Raw genomic sequence first — 23,773 nt, 5'->3', positions numbered from 1 at the left:
ACACAAAAAGCATAAATATTCAAGCCCTGGCAGGCAATCGAACACCAAGCCTTCAACGGAGAGATCACGAATGGAACACCCAACACGTTCTGCCACGGAGCGTATCATAGCTCATCTTCCTCCTTCTCGTTAATCTAACTGCACAAAAACAAATTAAAGCTCTTAATTACGTTAACTGCTTTACGAGATAATTATTATTCGCTGGAAGAGCAACTCGTAAAAAGTCAAACATAACTCTGAAAATTGAGACAACCATCTCTGTGTGATGGCATATGCCTTTTGGAATACAAATTTATTCAAATTGCACCGCCTGAGCAATCTTAAATTGTGTATTCACAGAATAATGATCTGCTGTGGACGCTTTCGTTTTTATGGCTATTCTTTTAAGGAAAAAATAGAATCATCAAATATGGCCGCCTTTAAGAAATGAAAAATGCTTTCTGTACTGCCTCCGTGAGAAAAGAAGAAAGGATTTTTGTTCTCAAAGAGAATTATAAACGTCGATTGGTAATCTAGCTAAAGGAAAGCTCCTAATACAAGAAATGAAATGTTGCTTCTTCACCTGATAAATTATAACAACAGCAGGAGCTAAATTGAGCATTTCAGACAACTGCAACCCCGTTCCAAGTGCTTGTTTCGATGTGAATAGTTCTACCAAGTTGCACAAGACTTGGGCAAACTCGCAAGCTAAAGTGGAGAGTCATTTGATCTCGCGACTGCCCCCGTGTTGCCATATTTATAACTTCTCTCCATTGTTTCGTTGCCATAAACTTCAAGAACCTTAAATATTGCGTCTCTGCTTTCGTTGTGTGCTGAACCCTTCATGATAGTATAAACACTTGGCTAAAGGTGGCGATAATGTGTTGAAGAATGCCGCACAGTATGGCAATGCAGGGGCAGGATTATATGGAAAGCAAATGATTGCGTCACCCACGCTTCCTTTGCTTGTTTAGAGTTGAAAATTGGACGACATCGCCAGAGGATTTTTGTCATACTAAAGGTTATTTTTACAACTGTATAAAATATGAATACAGAGAGAGAAATTCTACTGAAAGTGAAACATGGATTTACGTACAATTGTGTTCATTGATTACGTTTATTTCTACCGTTATTTTAGGTTCCCTTTGCGTACCTATTTAGTTAATCGCGACGATGAGAAAGAAGGATGAACTGATGAAATGAATATGTAACATGCCAGACAACAATGGTGTACCCAGGTGGGGACTTAGTGGGGTCATTTCCCCCTTTTGTCCAGCATTTCTAAGAATGAAAGTTAAAGGCGGGAAGAGATGGCAAAATGAGGACTAACTACTAAACGAAGTATACGTAACCCCCCCCCCCTTTAGAAAATCCTGGGAACCTAACAAGGGTTCGAACCTCGGACTTCTATCGCGTTAGGCTGACTATTTTTTCTCGAAGGCTCATTGGATGCAAACTTACAAGCCCTTACATTAATTACAAATGTAGATTCTTGTAACGGTCTTAATTCTCTGAGAATAAATTTCTCGCACGCGAATACCTATACTCTATCTCGGGAATCTTTGGGACAAGGCCGTGCATAACGACAGAGAAGAGGAGAAAGCTAGTGCACACGCTGCTGCCATGGCTGGTGACAGCAGTCGCTTTTCCCCCTGCACTCAATCCCGTTCCCTCTCATGTGTTCGTTCGTCGAGCTCTCTCCAGTCACTACTTGCGCAGAGACTTGCTTTCGTTCACTTGCTCCAGAGATCCCCGGGACAGAAACAGGTTGTGTTATGAAAGGTTCAGTAACGGTGAAAGTAAAGGGGAGTGAACGCTCCCAGGTCAACCAGTTCGCAACTTCCAGCAAACAAGAGAAACTACATAAGTAAATACTCTTTTAGGCCGAATATATACACTCATTGACAAAAAAAACATTAAGCACCCAGAAGGTAACGTCCAATTTGGATGTCATTACGTACACGTGTGTTGGTCTACCTTTGAAGAGTCTGTAAATGATTAGAGTTGCAATGATATGTAACGTCTAGAACGGCCACCAGAGTGCATTAGTTGTGTCACCACATGATAGTGTTGTCAGGACTGATAGCGTTCATAAGGCATGTGCGGACCATCAGACAAGCAGTGAACACCGTGAGGGAAGGTCAGCAACCCAGATAATGCCTCGTAGATGTATCAGACAGCATTACCAGCACAGTATTGTCAGTCTGCAATAGGCCGGTTGGTCGAATCATGCAATTGCCAGGCATCTCGGGCTCTTCATATGTCACAGTCGACCGATGTTGGCACCAATGGGTATGTGATGGCACCTACACAGATCGTGAAGGTTCCGGTTGACCAAGACTGACCACACCAAAGAAGGATCGCTGTATTGTGTGCCAAGCATTTCGCAAACGCATCACATCTGCTTCTGCTATCCGGAAGCAGGTACAGGACTCTTTACAACACTCCGTCTCATCCCGCACATTGATCGCAGACTGGCAGCAGCCGGACTACGGGTTCACCGTCTTATGCGGAGGCTGCCGCGAACACCAGAACACAAACGGCTGCGTTTGCAGTGCTGCTGACGAGTGGCGTCGCATCATGTACAGCGATGAATCTCAGTTCTGCATTTGTGGAGACACACACTGGCATTAGCCCTGGCATCTTGGTGTGGGGAGACTACCTATGGTAGTGTTTTGGGGAAGTCTGACGGTATAGCGACATGTCACGGCCATTCTGCGTCCTCATGTGTTACACCTCATGAGTCATCATCCTGGTAAGGTATTTCGACAAGACAATGCCCGTCCACACACAGCACATGTATCTATGGACTGCCTGCATCATGTTCAGGTACTCTGGTGGCCAGCAAGACCCCCTGATCTATCCCCGGTAGAACATGTAAGGGATCAGCTCGGACATCAACTCCGACCAAGTGCGGATCTGCAGGAAGACCAGTTACAACAGCTGTGGGCCGACTTACCTCAAGAGAGGATACAAAGCTTCTACGACTCCATTCCAGACAGAATCTGCGCATTTATCAAGGCCCGAGAGGGTGTCACGTCCTACTGACATGGGGTCAGCAGTACGCCCGTACTGCACACACCGTTGTCCGTTTTATCTGAACTGCAGTTTCATCTCATTTCCACCACTCCTTCTAGGTGCTTCATTCTTTTTGTCAATGTTGTCTGCCAACAAACGAGGATATAAATTGCAGAAATTTCGTAACAACTCTAAATCTGTTCTGTCTGTACATAGACTACGTATTTCGTATCCAAAGCTAATCCACTTACAGAGAGCTTGTTCAGCGTAAAGTTCACGTCCCTTGAAGCATCTATTCTCCACTTCACCCATGCATCTCAGTCTGTTGATCTTTGCGCAGATGGGAGAAGGTTAACGTCATCTTAGTCATCCATGCTTAAATGCAAACAAGGCAGGATATCCAAGTTTAGTAGAATTACACGCTCAACAGATAGTTGCTTTATCAGAAACACGCTCTCTTCCATGGCTGCAATGCGGTGTGTAGTACTTTGTGCATTCCAGAGTACTTGTTTAAGCGTAACAGTGTGAACCGCTAAGACTGGATAAACTCTAGATCACTTGGGGAAAGATTAATTTTTATCTTTCAGCCTTTTTCTAAAGTTAATAAAGGTGGCTCGGTGGCCGAGCGCGTTTAAGTTCTGTAATTTCGAATTTGCCACCGAAGTTCCCGGATTCTAGTACCGTCTGGAGTGGGTATTCTTTCTGAGTGTCCCTTCATTAATCTCATCCAAGCATCACTCATCGGATGCTAAAAGTAGCCAAAAAGATACGCTAAATATCAAAAATACAAAAATCAAGTTAGACTGACAAGGAAGTGGCGCAATTTCTCTTGTCTTTTTTTAAAAAAATATTACGTCACTTTTCTGTTACTATTAGTTAATCGTGACGATTATGATAAATTATGATTTGATTAAAATGATCATTGTTTTTAGTTCCCCGTGCATAAAGTACCGTGCCATGAAGGCACATTTAGAGAATGTGAGGTTGGCCATTTTGGAGGTGAAGTGATCAGTACCACGCTCCGGCGGCCTTTACCCCCAAAGGGTTGCCCCCAGGTACCCATTGATTTGAGACTGGACGAACCCCAGAGCCGCTTTACACGAGGACAAGGCCGGAAAAATTACGACGTTAGATCACCCACCACAGGAATCGAACCCGGGTCTCCCGCCTGGTAGTCAGACGCCCTACCGCCTCGAGCTAGAAACCTTCAGTAATCTACAATATGCTAAAACGCAAATGAGATTTTTGTCTACCATCTCGCATATATATTTTAAAGATTGATCTCTCACTTCACGCTTAGCTCTTCATGTGACCACACAATATCCACATATCTTGTGATTATTGGAATGTACTTTTTAAGTTCCACATATAAATATTTTGTTCTCCTTCTAGTCTTTCATGAAACAACAAAACTTAAGAATGCATTTTCAAACATATAAATGAACTTCAGCTGGCAGTAAGTTTCAAATACTATGACTTGGCAAAAAGCGAACCACTTTGCACAACTTATAGAATGTTATTTCAATGGTCACATAAAGGTCCGACATAGGTAGCAGTGCATTCAATTCAACTTCGTAGCGGCTAGGGAGTAAAGAACGTGCGTTTCAGGGTTTTAAATTTTGAAATGAAATGCAGTGATACCAAGAGACGCAAGTTTGATAAACGTTATAGCGGGGGAAGTAAGCGAGGTTTCACGGAGTTAAATTACCGAGGCTTTTAAATGGCCAGGATTGTCCACTTAATATGTTCCTTCCGATCCTCTGCAATTTATGACTGCATTCTAGAGTTTAAGAACTGTATCTTTGCGGGTGAAAAATGCTGTTGCGAGTAGAAATGGGAGGAGCTACAGGCTGCCTTATCCACTGTGAGTCATTCTCCTCTTACTTTCTTAGAGTTGTCGACCACTCAGAGGGCGAGTAGGTGACAAGTACGGAAATCTCTCTCTCTCTCTCTTTCTCTCTGTGCGCCGAATAGTCAAATTCACCCGCAAAGATACAACTCAACACCTCTACTTAGGCTACAAAACAACTGATTCCAAGCACAAAACTACCATTAACTGTGATGGGCCTCTTGACTGACTGATTTGCTTTACTTTAGTTCGCTCTTTTATGACACTTTTGGATAGTCGCGAAGAAGACGATGAAAGGTGATAAGATCAAATTGGTGAGAGGACATACATGGACACAAGACTCGACTTTGTTTCTAAGTCCACTGTATACTAATATGGACTGGACCTACAGTTTAAAGCGGGATTCTAACAGATTTCGTGCTCGTAGCGAATACGTGCTCTCAGCGAACACCGGAATGAAAGCATTTGCAGGTGCGTGTGGTTAGCGAACACACAAACTTGCCTGGTTTTGAAAGTGGTCAACATGTAAGTGTTGCCAGTGATATATTATAATCATTTTGTGTTTGAAATTAGCTAAATGAAGGATCCTGAACAATATAATATAAGTGTGTGCACGTTAGAACAATAATGTCATTGATAACCTAACCTTAAATGCTTCCTGGAAGATCGTATTAACAGGAACAGAAATATCCTCTCTCGCCCGTTTCCCACAATGTTCAGCTCTTATCTTAACTTCTGTTTCAGCAATATTTGGCTCCTGCGAATGTACTTTTAAACTTTCCTCAAGTAGAACTCAGTCTTCAGTGACCCCTTGCACTTCATTTTCTTCTCTCTCGTACATAGCCATGTCACCACGCCTTTCGCCTCGCGTACTTTTCGATACTGGTAACCATCGTACACCAAACACAAATTCCCGTACTTCGTTCTAATGAATTCTATTTCACTCATCTTGCTGGTTTCACAGTCGATTGAAGAATTATCAGGGGTGAGTCAGGTTGGCTTATCACTGGCAACACTTGCATGCTGACCAGTTTCAAGGACAAATAAGACAGGACAAGTTTGTGTGTTCGCTACGAGCACGTTCGTTAACAGCACGGCACCTTCTAACCATTTGTAGCCTCCACCGGGTAACGAACCAGGGACCCCTTGAATACAATTCAACGACCTTACCACTATGCCATCGGAGTGGCCACAACAGAAGTCCTACAGAAGATTATACTGGCTGCGAGTTAAGATGCCAGAATCTCGTTAGTGTGCAAGCATGCAGTCCAGAGTTTACTGAGTGGAAGAAAGATCGACATTTTGGTGTCCTCAGAAAAAATGTCGGCACCCAAGCATTTTCTCATATAATTTAGATTTGGACTATACCACTAGTCCTCTACAATTATATATACTATGGGCTGACAATTTGACTACCCTTACTTATTAAAATATTTAGCAGAATCTGAGGCCTTTGTGGGAAGTACGAAAAGTAAATAGTATATTTAATAGTTTATTGAGGAAACACAACGATTAGAAATTTTAGTCATACATAACATTAGTAACTTCAACAATAGAAATTTTCCAACAAGAAACCTAGCGTAACATATCATATAAATGTCTGATTGACATTAATAATTCAATTTACAAATATAAACACACTACATATAGGTCAAAATAAATTTATCTGAATCAGATTGTGATTCCAATTACGTATTAGGGTTGGTTCAATGTTCTGTATTATTCTTAAGTGGAAAATATCTTGTTAATCAGCAATTTTGAATAGGGAAATTATAAATCTAATTGGACACAAATGAACATGATTAGTGGATATTGGTAGAATTAAGCAAAACATAAATTAATAATACTAACAGTACACAGATGATGACTTCCACAGACCGATTCCACTATATTAAGATAGAACTGCTCAACCGCTGCCAGAGTAAGAGAAGTGAGAGAGAGCTCCGCACGCCACGCAAGAGCCTTCCCTTTCCATAGTCACATGACCTGGTGGCGTATTACTTCCCCCCCAAAAGAAAACAAACGAATAACGAATAGCACACAATCTGATTCATATGCCTTTGCGAGCGAGGAATAGCGTTACAAGGACTACACCTCAGTCGTGATGAAGCATCGTACCTCTATACAGAATGACAAGACAAACTAAGATTGCTAACATCGTTAAAAGTTTGTTCACCCTTCGACATAATTTATATTTTGACGTTCCGAGGGAGGCTGGTCCTTTGACTTCTCCTCAAAGCTTGATTCATTAATACTGACAAGTTCAATAACGGAGAAATTGCATAATAAAATTATACGGCACATCCCGTAGATATCAAGAAATTTAAGGGAATCTAATTATTTGAGAAATGAATTACATCATGGTGTTTTTCTAAGCCTTCAACTTTCAGGATCTAAGTTTTCGCACCGTATTGGAGGAAAGTATGAAGAGACCATGAAAGTAATTCTCGCCTTCTGCTATACGTTATGCCTTCCCACCTCGACTTGTTTACAGCTTGTCATATACGACGGACGAGTTATAGTCAACGAATATAGTAATACTGTGTAATTTAAACAGTGCAATTGTGATTTTAACATTCTTGTATATTATTGAGAAAAGTTTACACTTTCATCGAGAAAAATTAAATGACACACATTAATAGGAAGCTCTACTTAAAAGCAATCGAAGAATGTCGGTTGTACTGCACCTTGGACAAAAATACTGTGAATTGAGGCACTACTATCCGTGTGGCCGGTGCACTGTGGAGAGTCGTATGACTGCTACAGCCAATCCGCGTCACTTGTTGCTTCTATCGAAGACATGACTACCAGAATTCTGGAAGCGCCGATAGTCTGTCTCCTCAGTGATTCGCTCGCTCTCTTCCTGCGCGACCATCGACTCAGCCGCCGTATCTGGTAATACTTATATTCTTGCGAAAAACATATATTCGAAATAGCCAATAAAGGCTCTCAACGAGTTGGACAACTGTATAGTTTACTCAAGATCGTTGTTAAGCGGACTACAGTGTGTCCATAATAAGGCACTACGTATCATATCAGGAGCTGATAGATATACCCGTAAAGTACAACTCTACGAAGACCTAGATCTTGAAACATTGTTTGAGTTTTTAGTTTATACTAGAGGGGTGTAAGGGGTGATCTTCCACGTAGTACACCCAAATGTCAACCTCACTTCCACGTAGTGCACCCTGGACTGAAGACTAACGAGGCTCTGGCGACTGGCCCCATGGCCAGTATAATTTTGTTTGTATTGTCCTGATGTGTGCTGAGTGCCCGTTTACAGCCTCAGCTTTTAACAGAAGTCAGAACATTTTAAGGGTTTTAATTATGCAACGTTAGAGTTGTTCTTTGTAATGATAAGGGGCTGGCCCCCGTATAATATGACGGGAGCAAAATAGCCTAAGTGCTGACGCTCCCACAATTTTAAACTCAAATTCAAATTCAAGTTTATACTAGAACAAAATTCTGGGCGCAATTACCACATTTTGGTAATCCAACAATACGACTTATTGGACAAGTCCAGCCTGCCCGAATTGTTCATAAAATGCCTTGGCTTTAGTAAATAATGACCCACTGCACCCAACGGAAAATTCGTTCCTCACCCACCCTCCCACCATACCTAAATCCCTGCGACAGCTGTAGGGTATGACAATTGACAGATATCTAAAGACTATCAGACATGTTTAAAGAAGAGACACATGACATACACTGAGGCATAGTCCCACCGACTGAAACTCAAACAATCTTACAAAAACGACATGATATGGAGATGGAGATAGTACTGTCGGATTAAAAATTATAGATACTAGAGTTTGGACTCGAATTAAAAATTAACCAGTAGACCAAAAAAAAACTAGTTACATCAAAATTTAGCTTATTAATTCTGCGTTAATCTACGCTAACCAATTATTTTTCGAGTATGCATTATATTTTTTATCGTCGCGAGAACAAAAAAGGGCCGGTTTTTTTTTAACTTTGCAAACGATCGCTCTTTTTTAATTTCTATAAATCAAAAACGGCTTGTCTGATCGTGATGAAATTTTAGTATGATGCAGGCAGAAAGGTTTTGAACACAATTAATTTTCAGGTTTTCAAAATTTCTAAAAAAAAACGATTTTGCGAAACAACTTTTTCTTATCGAGTAGTCCTAGAAATACAATAATGATCTTGTTTTGAAGCTCTATGAATCTGTTTGTAAAACCCATTATCTTTGTCAATTCACATTGCGAAACCGATTTTATACAGATTTTTATTCAGCGGAGTAAAGAAGTACGTGGAACGCGGCAAACCGCAAGCACCGACTCACAGTACCAGCCCGCAGTTTGCACGGTTCTACGGACATCGCTGTGATAAAATATATTATTTTGTATTTCTGTAGAATATTGCGTCAATTCGTGTTAGTATTGGCTCATGATTTACTGATGTGTGACTTTCTTCAAAATTAAAAACCGTGAGGTGAAGGGAAGTTCGTTTCATGATTGGACTGTAAAGTCGGTGGAAATACTTAGTCTTTATGTTTTAAAATATTACGTTATAGTATCGCTATAGATATAAAAGTACAATCGTGTAATTGGTTTGATTTGGTATTTTAAGTCCACTTTATGCACAGTAAGGCTAATCGGGACTAGACCTACAGTTTAAAGTGGGATCCGAACCACTATGTGCGTCCACCGGGAATCGAACTCGAGACCCCTTGATTACAAGGTTGCGACGCTACCACTGCACCATCGGGAAGACCACAATCATGTAATTAAAATGTACAAGTAATATTCAACTTAGTAAGTAATTTCCGTTCGATATAATTCGTTGATTTCACGCCACGTTTGGAAAGAAATCTCTCACCTCTTGAAGCGAACGGTTGTGCACCTGACGACGAAAACGATAGGTTTAATATAAACTGTAGCGTCAAAATATTGGTTTGAGTTGGTGTTTTAAGTCCACTTTATGCACAGTAAGGCTAATCGGGACTGGACCTACAGTTTAAAGTAGGATCCGAACCACTTGTGCCTCCACCGGGTATCGAACCCGGGACCCCTCGATTACAAGGTAATGACGCTACCAATCTTATCTTACTAATTTACGTAAAAACATTAGATCACTAAATACTCTTCTATCTTTCAAGGTATTGATAGCAAAATGGCTACATAAAGTTACATGATTTCTATTATGATGTTCAATGTTCAATATTGCTTTTAAAACACAACCATGTGAGCATTTGCATTTGTACCGTTTCCACTGCGTCCTTCCAAGTCTTGTGTAGAGGATTCCAGATTGAACTGCAATATTCTAACATCGGGCGAATTACTGAGATGTATATCCTATTTACCGTTGAGACTGAAAAATTATGCAAATTATATCACATTTGTTGTGACAATTAGATAAATTTTTGTACAGATGAGAGAAAATAACAGGAATTCCTTTCCTTTGATTCGAACCCAGAACTACTATCTTAACAGCGTAATACTCCAATCGCTATACCAAGAAGGTCAGCTTGATCTTGTTAATAGTGATATGTATTGTTCACATAAAAAAAAATATTGTTCGAAAGAAAAAAAAACTTGACCCAGTAAGGACTATCCCCTCTAGAGTGTTATTCCTAGAATAGATCTGGTACTGAAATATGCATTGGGTGCGCTTTTTGCCACTTTTGACTAATCGTGAAGATGAGATCGAGTGATGTTCAGTTTGCTTTTTAAGTCTATTTTATGCACAGAAAGGCTAATCAGGACTGGATCTACAGTTTAAAGTGGGATATGAGTCTGTTACGTAATCGACTCCTACCTCAGTAAATACAAATTTACCAATACTTCTTCCCGGAAAACAACGAGACGTTTCCAGCCTACTCTGAGGCCACCCGAAGCGTGGAATAAAGCTTTAAGGCGTTTGATGAATTATTGTCACTCAGTGCAACTTCCACTGATATTAGTTACACACAATCAACACTCAAAGATAAACACGGTTTGGAAAAACAGTATTATTCTTGAAATCTTTCCTTCAATGACACTCATATCATCATACATTTTTAATCAACTTGCATCATTCTTCTAATCAACTCAACTCAACAAAGATTTATTGGTCTTACAGCTTTACAGGTGGCTGTTTATGTCCAGCATACATTATAAGTACATAAGATACATTTTTGATATAAATTTTACACACAAAGTTCATAAACTCTTAAATACAATTTTATATAACTACATTAACTCATTCAGTAACAGAAATATATTATAATTTTATATCAGCTTTTCTAAAAAAAAGCAAGTATAACGTATCCAATTCTAACATCTGGAGCATACAACATTGAAGTCATATTAATGGGAAAACGAACATTAATTTTTGACAATGTTTTGTATAAGGTCTTTCTTTTCTCTGAGTGAATTGGACATTCCAAAATAATATAATGAGCATCACCCCTTAAATCACCACAGTCACAATTCGGAGATTTTAAAATGTGTATTTTAAATAAATGATGATATGTTCTCGCGTGACCACTTCTTAGTCTATTTATTAAAACAATTGCATTTCTTGAACATTTACAATTATAAAACCAAGGTTTTTTTCTAGTGTAATCAACATAAGGACGATAACTTTCAACAACCCTTTCTAATGAATTATTACACCATAAGTTCCATTCTTCAAACATTTTCTTCTAATCAACAACTCGCATCTCCTACGGATGGTAATTTTCAGGTTAGTCAATAATCACACAAAATTACGTCAAGACAAATTATGATGTCATTAATATCGTGTCGGAACGCAGGGATCTTAACCTGGGACCATTAGATGTTCCTCGTGTTGCGATATCACTTTGCATCGCAGACACTCGCTTGGCGAATAACACTTATGAGTGGCATTGAACACACACACATATATTGGATTTTAGGTCTCACTACGATTGTATCGGCACGTTGTTAGGAAAATACCTGTATTCAACTAGAAGCTGAAGATCTCCGTAGTCTCGCAGAAACGTGGAAGAACGAAGACTTGTTCTTAAGGTGACGATGTGTAAGTAGAGAGTAATAACTTATCTACTCCTGGTGACGGACCAACATCGGCCCTATAGACTGATGTACCAAGACTGACCTCTCTCGCTCTTGTCGTACGTATCTCAACTCTGTTCCCACTGATCCCCCTCTATCAGAATACACACTATTTATCCTCCAAGGATTGCTGTTGTAAACACCAGGTCGATGCACATCTTTACTTCCTCAAAGTTGTTCGTTAACCTGGTGCCCCACAAAGATTGATGTAATATCTTTACTCAGCAATACCTGGAGTTTCTAGCAACTGCTTCCTGGCTGTGATTCTGATAGACAAAAATCGAGAGTAATTACCTTTGTGGTCATAATAAAGAATATGGTATCGTAGAGAAATGATATGATAAGACTATATTTTTAATATTTAACATCGTAAATATAACAATGTGGAATCACATGGGGAGTAACAAACCATTATGTGCCTCCACCGGGGAGAAGAAGTGATGATATGATGAAATTGATGAAGGGCATACTCACAAATAACACCCATGCACAAGCCGGGATTCGAACCCAGCACACGTGGCGTGGTAGCGCACTATGCTAACCACTTCGACACGGAGGGCGGCCCCTACGTGGTGGCATACTCTTTATAGCTGAGCTAGGGCGCTAATAAAGTTAATTTCAAACAAACTTGAAATTCCACTTTTAAGTAATATTTCGAACTAACTCTTGAACCTGAAGATTTATGGCTGCAGCAACACAAGCCTTTCATCTGTCCCTATCCTGGGCATGTTCAATCCAATCTTTTCCATCTTTACCGATTTCCTTTAGGTTCATCTTTACGGTGTCCCTCCATCTTCGTCTTGCCCTTCCTACAGGTCTCTTACCATCAGGTTTCCCAACAAGAATCCTGTAAGCTCTTCTTTCCTCTCCCATTCGTGCCACATGGCCTTCCCGTCTAAGTCTTAATAATAACAATTCAGTAAACAAAATTACCAACTTGAAAGAAAACACTTTCTAATTGTGATGTTCATTTGAATGTTGTAGGTGGTGGCCATCTGCTGAGGAACCTGGATGCTTTGGGCGGAGGAAACCTTCTACGGCAAACGAGGGGCCTTCCCCTGGACTCCCTCTCTGGCGTCACCTTCGGGGGCAACAAGCGATTTGACTCCTTAAGGTAAGAAACCTGATTCGACGCAATTAGCCAAAATTGGCGCAAGAGCGACGTTAAATAAATAACAAAGATGAAAATCCAAGGAGCGGCTTAACTCTTAACTACTATGGACGTTGATAATCACATAATTACTATGGAAGAGTCTGTCAGACCGCTATTTTGATTTTGAACTGTGAACTACCAGTTCTGATATTTTCAATTTCTCACACGTTTCACGTAACTTGACATGGTTATAGAAGATTATTGTAAAGCAGTTTTTGTTTAGTTAAGGAAACGTAACGCTTCTATATTTATTTATTTATTTATGTACACGTATATTGGAACGTTTATAGAACTGTGAACAGCATGGGTACTTTATTACAGCAGTTACATAAAATATATACATAAAAATGGGAATATAAAACACAATATATGTGTACAGACATACAGTTACATATAAGTAAAATATTTTAAAAACCTCTAAAACTACATGAATTTACAAAATACAATTAAATATAGAAATTGATATATATGAAACGAGATAGGGAAGAGTTTTTGTTTGATTACCTTGTTATGTGAAGTTAAAAATGGTATTAAAACAATTCTTGAATATTTAACTTGCTATACGAATTAAAAGTGATTATAAGAGAAAGATGATCCTTCTTGTTTCTATAGTTCCTATGAAGTAATAATAATCCGCTATTTTCCCTAAGATTGTGGGTATACACCTGGAAGCATAGCAATCGAAGAAGATTTGGTACCTGATGTTTTCCCTCTAAAATACCTTCCAAATAAGATAGGATTCGTGTTTAAGCTTCAAGTCTGTCTAGTTCGAGATATTTTAGCAAGTTATCAACTCATAATGGTGCTCAAAAAGTTTGAATTTATAATATAGAAATGTGACAAACCTGCTCTGTATCCTTTCTATTGACTGTTTCATCTTTGAGCTACAACCAAAATACCAAATTGGAATATTATATTCCACTACAGGTCTAACAAATGTTGTAAACTTTAAAATTAGAAATTGTAAGTTGTTTGATCTACTCCATTTTTTTACATTAAACGTACATGCTTTACATGTAATGTGGTTGATATAATCTTCAAATTTGAAACATCTGTCCAAAGTAATGCCCAGATCCTTTATGCATTGCACATAAATATGATATTATTACTGATAAATGAATTGAAAAGTGTGAAGTTTTTATTCCTAGAGAATGTTAGCACGATTTTAATGAATTTGTAGACAATGGTTAGCATTCCTAATTCTTAAAACGTCTAAATTTTTATGTTATCAGAAAAGAGGTAGTTCAAAGTAATATGTAATATCTTGCTGAAATTAGATATGAGAACCACTGCTTTATTAAATAGCATTGTTGTTCCCAAGAAGATCCGAAGTTGACAAAAAAGGCACATTAATCTACACAGTTGATAAACGAAAAAAATGCGCTTATGCTTAAAGCTACAAAATAATTACGGCAACAAAGAATTAACGAAAATCAGAAGTATTCTTAATGAATATTTCCTTGTACCCTCATTTCAAAATTTGTAGGATGAAAATAAGAAAAAAATATCTAAGGACGCACATAAAATGTCGGTGCTTGGCAGTGCGGGGTAAGTCGCCAAACCACAGTCCTGCCTAAGGCGCCAAAATATCTAGCCAAGTAATTATGTGATCGGGTGAAGGAAGCACGTGTAAAAAAGGGGTTACCCGGTGGAGACACATAGTAGTTCGGATTCCACTTTAAACTGTAGGTCCAGTCCCGATTAGCCTTACTGTGCATAAAGTGGACTTAAAACACCAAGTCAATCAGTAAACTCGTGTAAATATTCTCATCAAGAGTGTACATAGCCATCACAAGCGCCTCTTCAGCAAAAAGTTCGTGATTGTAACCTGCCTGTGCCTCGGTGCATAATAAGAAGTGCTCAGCAACCTAAGGTAAATTCATTACGCCGCTTCAACTTTGGGTTTTTCTCAAAGCGCTGGAAGTAAGTAGTTCCCGATTGAAACGTGAGGCGTGTTAGATCGCGACGTCCACAAACATTCCTGGGTTTTCCTTACACGGAAAAGACTCATTGACTTGCAGAGCGGAAGGGGGAAGTTAAGTTAGTTACAACCGTGTTGCATTTCATTAAGGTGAAACGACAAGGAAGCTTCCAAACGAAGGCTCCTATATCGCCAGTGGCATTACAACGCCTCCGAAGGCATTTACTGGAAGGGGAGCACGCCCAAAGAACTAATTCAGGGGAGACCTTTTCTGCATCTGTGGAGGAATATGAAGGAGAACACCTCAAAGATTCTCACAAATTCCCATTGCGCCTTTTTCCTTACCCGTCATCTTTCAGTGGCCATTTACATAAGATATTCAACTGCCATCAACTGTGGACACTGTCGTACGCTGAGGGGGACTGATGGAGCTACATCCCCCTTAGAAAATAATTTTTCAAATGATAACTAGGGCCGAGCCGATATCGATGCCGATGTATAGGTATCTGCCGATATCAGTGGTATCGATTAAAAGTGGCGTGCACTTGGAAATTATGCAAAATTCAAGCTTTCTTTATATTTTGTACCACTTTTGAACGAAAAACTGCATTTTACGAACACAACATCTATTTTAATATTCTGATTTAAATCTTGAATATTATATAGCAAATTTCTTGTTAAATTGATGCACATAATTGTAGAATATTTGCACGCACATACTGATCAATATTTTGAACAAATTTTGATTGTTGAAATTTCCAAGTATCGGTATCGGTTCAAAGTGGTGTCGGCTCAACCGTAATAAAAACACTGGAGAATTCTGAAAATAAAACAGAGTAATAAAGGCAAACTTCCTTAAAATGATCCCCAATTGCCATTTTTGAGAGGGAATTGTTCTAAATATACGAAATATCTTATTATGTATACCGTCTCCTAGAAAGCAAGCAAGGTAAAAAGGTAAAGTGTTCCCCTGTGCATAGCACAACGCCATGAAGGCGTATAGGGGGTGTGGGGGTAACGCCCCACACTTTCTTGATCCGGTCGTGAGTGGGGGTGATGTGATCAGCATCACGCCCCTGACCGCCTTTACCCCCCAGGGTTTCCCCCAGGTACCCATGTTATTCGACGCTGGGTAGGCGCCGGGGCCTCTTCCACCGTTAGAAAAGTTCCCGGATTTGAACCGGCCGGGGATCGAACCCGGGACCTTGAGCATGGTAGTCAGACGCGTTACCGACTGAGCCACCGCGGCCAAATTTTTATTAAAAACAAAAAATGAAAATCCAGGGAAAACTATAGGTGATACAGCATTTCTACTATCAGATTTGGATTCAGCGGGGTCGAATTATAAATAATCACCTATTTTCGTTCAAAGGAGCAAAAAAAAGTTCGAATTTGTTCATCAGTGTTATTATTGTTGTTGTGCATTCATATCATGATAAATGGAAGGGAGAATGTAGGAGATTTTTTGTAACTAATAAGAATCCAATGTCTTTTAAAATTTGGCGCCCCTGGTTCGCAGATATGCGGAGACCTCAAAATGATTGGTATACTGTTAGGCATACAGTCTGGGGCTTTTCTGTTAGTAATGAGTTAACTTACTGCAATGATGTAGAAGGCCTTCTGCAAGAACTTGGAAGGAGTCACAACCCAAACGAGTGGAGATTTACAAAATTTTGTTGCTTTCTTTGCGAATGGGACAGCCGGGCAAAAGATGAACATAACAACATTGTGGATTGGCCCAAGCAGGGGCGCCAAATTTTAAAAGACATTGGATTCTTATTAGTTACAAAAAATCTCCTACATTCTCCCTTCCATTTATCATGATATGAATGCACAACAACAATAATAACACTGATGAACAAATTCAAACTTTTTTTTGCTCCTTTGAACGAAAATAGGTGATTATTTATAATTCGACCCCGCTGAATCCAAATCTGATAGTAGAAATGCTGTATCACCTATAGTTTTCCCTGGATTTTCATTTTTTGTTTTTAATAAAAATTTAATTCCCTTTGTAATAATACATCGAAATTTGAAATTATTTTTGTTTGTTTGCTCATGAAATAAGATTTAAATATTGAAGTAAATAACTATGAAATATTAAAAAAATAAAAAATATATATAGGACTCATTTTGACTGTTCAATGAAGAAATTTCTTGCAAAAAAAAAAGGAAAAAAACACATTTTTACTCACATTTTCAAAATTTCTTTCTTGAACTCTTCCGTTTGTAACTGCCACCAGAAACCTCTTCCTTGAGGTTCCAACAGTAGTCTGCTAACATGTTCCGTACCGATTTTCCTGCATAACGTTTCTCCATGACAGAAATATCCGGTGAAATCTGTCGCCTCATTCGTCACTAACCGCGCCCAAGTTAGGGGGGAAAAAGTCAAAATGCGAATGTAAAAAGTGAATTTTCAAGAACATATTGCACCCCATGCGATGATAACACTTCAACAAGTTCTTAACAAGTTCCTTGTAGTTGTCAGCTTTCACATTTCCAAGAAAATTGCAGCATACTTGTCTGAAAGCTAACCATTCACATTTCTCTTTTTCTGTTAGCAATTCCACAAAGTTATCATGAATGATCTCACGGATTTGCGGGCCAATAAATATGCCTTCTTTTAACTTACTATCACTGAGTTTAGGAAATGTTTTTCTCAAGTACCCAAAACCCTCACCGTGTTTATCCGAAACCTTAACAAAATTTTTCATCAGCCCTAACTTTATATGCAACGGTGGTAACAAAATCTTGTCTTTCTCAAGTAGAGGGTGATTCCAAACACTCTTCTCTCCAGGAATTACGTTTTTTCGTATGGGCCAATCCACAATGTTGTTATGTTTATCTTTTGCCCGGCTGTCCCATTCGCAAAGAAAGCAACAAAATTTTGTAAATCTCCACTCGTTTGGGTTGTGACTCCTTCCAAGTTCTTGCAGAAGGCCTTCTACATCATTGCAGTAAGTTAACTCATTACTAACAGAAAAAACCCAGACTGTATGCCTAACAGTATACCAATCATTTTGAGGTCTCCGCATATCTGCGAACCATATTTTTTATAATTTATCACTCGTTTGGGTTGTGACTCCTTCCAAGTTCTTGCAGAAGGCCTTCTACATCATTGCAGTAAGTTAACTCTTACTAACAGAAAAAACCCAGACTGTATGCCTAACAGTATACCAATCATTTTGAGGTCTCCGCATATCTGCGAACCATATTTTTTATAATTTATCACTCGTTTGGGTTGTGACTCCTTCCAAGTTCTTGCAGAAGGCCTTCTACATCATTGCTGTAAGTTAACTCATTACTAACAGAAAAAAAATGTGTCAGTGATTGTTGGCGTTTCCGATATGACACCTTAACACCATCTTGTAATAAATTCCACCCTCGGAGACGAGAACCTAATAATCCCGCTTGAACTTTAGAAAGGTTGAGGTCTCTGACTAGATCATTTAGTTCAGATTGGGAAATAAAGTGAGGTATATTTGGATCAGGAAAATTTGGATCGGTGTTTGAATATTAGGGTCCAGGTTCGTTATCTGGAGAAGCACTGCTTGGTTCTGTTTCATCCACTGTCCAATCTTTTGGAGGCTTAGGAATTGGTATAAAATCATGACTCATAGGTTTCTTGGCTGAAGGAACATCAGAATAAAATATAGAATGTTTTGATTTTGAACTATATCCCACTATGTTTGTTAAACAGAAGTAACAATCCTTAGTATATTTCTGTTCTGTCCATATTACAGGGTTTCCGAAAGGCATTGATTTGTGAGTGCCATTAAGCCAACCACGTAAAGTTGGCGAACAATTACAACAAATTTTACCTGGTGCCCAGCTTTTTCCCTCGTCTACTTTACTTCCAAAATACAACTCGTATGCTTTTTTCACTATAGGAATGATAGCATTTCTCTGTGACTTCGGAGTAAATTCCCCGCAAACATAACAAAACAAGTTCGGGTTATTCACACATTTGCGTGACATGGGAACTCATTAATTGAGTTATAATATATTTCTTTAAAAAACAATTATGAATGCTCTTATCGTTTTGTTAAAATACAACTTACACTTCACTTCACTATACACAATATTACATTCACAATTTCACGAACATACACAAACATAAAGTACGGCTACTTGCGAAGGCTACTCGCGAAGTTATCGGGAAGGAAGTTAAGACTCGACTAACCGACAAAAGAACAAATTTTAACAGAGAAACAGGAAATTACTCTACTTCCAGATGTTTCCTCCACGAAATATTAAGTGCCAGTCATAAACACACAAGGTCGATAAAAGGTTCTTATCTATTTGCTAGGAACCAAACGTTAAGCCGTATGCGGAGCAGGGTGCGCAGACCTGAAACCATAAAACTATAAAATGTGGGTGTTCTGCAAAAAATGTAGGTGATACAGGAAAACGGATGCGATATTCGTTATCGGCACATCTGAATATATAAAGATCACTTAGTTTTATTTAAAGGAGTATTTCATTGTTTATCAGTGTAATAGTTCCTTTATTTGGGGGTTAGGTTCAGCCACCTCCATCCTTACTATTTTAACTATATTATTTACTGATTTTAATGAGCAAATATGTAACACATATAAAAATAATAATAGTGGCCTACATAAGTTGGTGCCACTGAAAGTAGCTATGCAATTCCAGCCCATCCCATAAAAAAGTATTGCGTACGCCAGTAACTGTGGAATTCATTATTGGTGATTCCTTTAGACTTGACATGGACAAGCGCATTCAATAGCTGACTCACGTTCCCACAACAGAAGATTCAGAGTTCTAGTCCTGGACATGGTGTTACTTTGCCAATGTCGACTCAATTTAATGCAATCAACAGAGAAGCGAGGCAAAGTAATAGAAATGACTGGCTGATTTGTTTAATTTTATTTCGCTTGTCTGCCACTTTTGGCTAATTGCGAAGGTGAGGATGAGTGATGATGTGAAAAAATTGATAAAGAGACACTCAGAAAGATCGCCCATACCGGGATTAGAACCGGGGACCCCTGCTGATGTCGCCTGTGTACGAATTACGCTTTTTGCTTTGAGGGGGGGGGGTATTCCCAACCAGTGCCGTATTTGTGATTTCCTTTACGGGGGGAGGGTAGTTCTTTCTTGTATGTTACCAGATAGTGAACTATACTATTGCCTGACAGTTAGTAAGTATCTAGGACATTAAATCTCATGATAACATTTAGAAGCAATTTAGAAACAGTAAATTCACATTCTAAGAAAACCCAAACCCATACACCAAAAGAGTTATTGGACTATGCCCCGTCACAGGTTAAGTTTGCAGCAACTTTTCGCCCATGTAGATCCAAACGTGCGCGCAGAATATAGTTCCGCTGCAATGCTATGGATTTTCTCACTGTCTGTGATATGAACAGTTCGGCAGTTTAGGCAAGACTTGCACGGGAGATACTGAGCGCCTTTCTCGAGTGGATTAATTCATAAAACCTCCTGCAAGCTTAACCTGTTGTGGGGCTTAGTAACACTGAGAAAACTAGATCAAATATCTATTGCATGTTCAACTCAATGACGGCGTGCGGCGAGAAATGTGATCTACACGTACCTCCAACGAATAAGGCTGACGAAATGAACTCTTCTTGTCATGGCTGTAGGCTTTTGTACTTTATTTAGCAATGGACAGAAACCTTCAGACGCGAAACAGGATGCAATTCTTTTCAAGGTTAATTAATTGCTTTCCCGAATAAATCTTCAGTGGTGTTGGTTCCACAGTTATGAAACTGTATTCTACGTATATGCATTCAATTCCTGGGCCTCCCAGATGGCGCAGTGGTAGCTTCCTCGCCTTGTAATGAAGGGGTCCCGGGTTCGATACCCAGTGAAGGCACATAGTGGTTCGGATCCCACTTTAAACTGTAGGTTCAGTCCCGATTAGCCTTTCTGTGAATAAAGTGGACTAAAAACACCAAGTCAATCAGTAAACTCGTGTAAATATTCTCATCAAGAGTGTACATAGCCATCACAAGCGCCTCTTCAGCAAAAAGTTTGTGATTGCAACCTGCCTGTGCCTCGGTGCATAATAATAAGTGCTCAGCAACCTAAGGTAAAATAAGCAACAATTCAATATGCATTCAATTTCATTTTCTTTGGCGGGGATACAAACATGCCTGGAAATGATGTTTTTTTCTCTTCTGCTGGGGATAAACATTTTTGTGGGGGGAAATCTCCCCAGCCGTTAATTCGCACACTGCATACAGCCTTACCCAGACGAGAAAGCCCGCGACCTACTAGCAAGCTAAAGTTGATTGTCATTTGTTTACTCCTCTCGCAGTCACCGGAGAAAAAAAATCCCGTTCGCTTGTGCCCGAGTGCTCCCATGTTGCCATGTTCATAACTTCCCTCCTTTGCGTAGCTGTCAAAAAATACAACAACGTTAAATATTACGTTTCTGTCTCCTCTGTGTACGGTTTTTTTCTTCACAATGATTCAAATACTCTGCCCTGAAAAAGATGACGATGTTTCGAAGGACACCGCCCATTTTGGCAACGCAGGGACAGGATTAAATGGTGTCGTCCTAATTGGGAACAGTCCTAGTTGCGAACACTTGCTGCCTGAACAGGAATATTCTCGAAGGGCTGTGTCTTAATTGCGAACACATTTTTCTACCTTGGGAGCTACAACTTTCTATCACACTTCCAGTCTTTTTAATATTTTTTTTAAAGGAACTCATTTCCAGACTTGAGACTGGTCAGTGTTTTGTTGGATCATTGAAAATTCGGCATGATTAAAGTAGTCGCCAAAGTAGATATAAATTAATAATAAAAGTGTGGCCTATTTTTTATAGGACTACGTACTGCACACTTCTTAACGGAAAAGAGCTTCGTCACTTAATAATACTTTACCTAAATTTCAAATTAAAATTTCGACCTCCCCGATGGCGCAGTGGTATCTTCGTCCCCTTGTAATCAAGGTGTCCCGGGTTCGATACCCAGTGAAGGCACAGTGGTTCGGATCCCACTTTAAACTGTAGGTGCAGTCCCGATTAGCCTTGCTGTGCATAAAGTGGAATTAAAAACAACAACTTAATCAATCAAACCATCCTAAGAATCATGCCATTAGACTTTTCTGCCTTAGTCTTTAAGCTTTATATAAGGTCTTCCACTCTTGGATGTGGACTATCTAGCTCACTGTTGATTTTGCTGTTTCATCCCTTCATTAGATTACACTAGGGAACATGATTTTTGCCCCCGTGAAAGTAATGACGGTTTCTAATGTGTTTTGTAGTGTAGTAAGCGAAACTAATCCTCAAAATTCTCCTACACGTAAAATTTTTTCATAATGTCAATTTTTAATCAAATAAAATTTAAGGTATAAGGTATATGAACACTGGAAAATAAGGCTAGATGTTTACCTGGAAATGAAAGGGAAAGAATGACTTCATTCGAAAAGTTGTCATGTAAATTTATATATAAGAGACCGGCACACCACAGCGAGGAACTACCAGTTCCAAAACCCCCACGAATATGGGTTGTGCAAGCACCAGATGAAGATATCGCAGACGAGCCGTCAACATCAATCGACGTAGAATACCATTGTGACGAACAAGATGATGGTGTGCACCTCATTATGCATGATGAGCTAAGTGATCTTATATGCGATTTAAATTTGGGAAAGAAAGAAGCAGAGATTCTTGGTTCAAGGCTTCAGCAGTGGAAACTCCTTGCGAAAGACACAAAAATTTCCATTTATCGAAACCGTCACGAACAGTTTTCCAAGTATTTCACAATGAAAGAAAATATGTGCTTCTGTGTAGATATCGTTTCCTTAATGAATGAGTTCGGTGTTCGACATTCAGTACCCAATTTGAGACTGTTCATAGACTCCTCAAAATTAAGTATGAAAGCTGTATTGCTGCATAATGGCAATGTTTTACCATCAATTCCTTTATTCCATGCTCTAAATACGAAGGAAACATACGAAACATTGTCTGCTTTGTTAGCAGCTGTAAATTATAATAAATATGAATGGGAAATCTGTGCTGATCTCAAGGTTATTGCTTTGCTCACAGGATTACAGGGAGGTTTTACGAAACATTGCTGCTTTTTGTGCCTGTGGGACAGTCGCGACACAAGTCGTCATTTTGTAGTTAAAGATTGGGGAATGAGGGATGAATACCAAATTGAAGAAAAAATTTGAAATATGTGGCGCTTGTTGATCCAAAGAAGTTTCTTCTCGCACCACTACATATTAAATTAGGATTGATGAAAAACTTCGTGAAAGCCTTGAATAAAGATGGCAGTGGATATCGTTACCTCCAAGACCTTTTCTCGAACTAGACAACAAGCAAAATTGAAGGAAAGTATTTTTGTGGGACCACAAATTAGAAAACTCCTGAAAGACAATTTTTTTAAAATCAAAAATCCAAGATGTCGAGCTGGCAGCGTGGCGTTTCTTCAAAGCTGTGGTGAATGGATTCCTGGGAAACAAAAAGAAGAGAACTATGAATTACTAGTTTCAGAGCTACTTAGGTGTTACAAAGAAATGGGTTGCCGAATGTCTTTAAAAATTCATCTTCTACATTCTCATCTTGAATATCTTGAATATTTTCCACAGAATTTAGGTGATGTAGGGGAAAGTGGGGTAGCCCCGGACATGTTCACACAGTGATGTGCTTCTTGGTAAGAAGATGCAAAATTGTTTTAAAACAAGCCTGAAATATTTATTTGGAATGTGATCTTTATTGACAAAGCAAAGTTATCGATAGAAATGCAAAAAGTACATAAACAAATGACAATACAGATCTCTACATTTTACGTATTTTCACATATTGGCGGGTACCACCG

General features: G+C 39.2%; 1 protein-coding gene across 1 annotated transcript in view; it reads left to right on the top strand.

The window, feature by feature from the left end:
* LOC145986362 (uncharacterized) overlaps nucleotides 1-23,773 on the top strand; it is a 203,989-nt gene that overhangs the window by 149,793 nt on the left and 30,423 nt on the right. Inside the window, exon 3 of the mRNA XM_083120257.1 lies at nucleotides 12,871-13,000. Within this exon, the coding sequence (XP_082976383.1) occupies nucleotides 12,871-13,000 (130 nt within the window). The remainder of the gene's footprint in view (nucleotides 1-12,870; nucleotides 13,001-23,773) is intronic.

This window comes from Lepisma saccharinum, chromosome 4 (assembly GCF_977018435.1).
Source record: "Lepisma saccharinum chromosome 4, izLepSacc3.1, whole genome shotgun sequence".
Classification (NCBI taxonomy): Eukaryota; Metazoa; Arthropoda; class Insecta; order Zygentoma; family Lepismatidae; genus Lepisma; species Lepisma saccharinum.
Note: the sequence above shows the minus strand (reverse complement) of the source record. Positions and strands in the feature narration are given on the sequence as shown.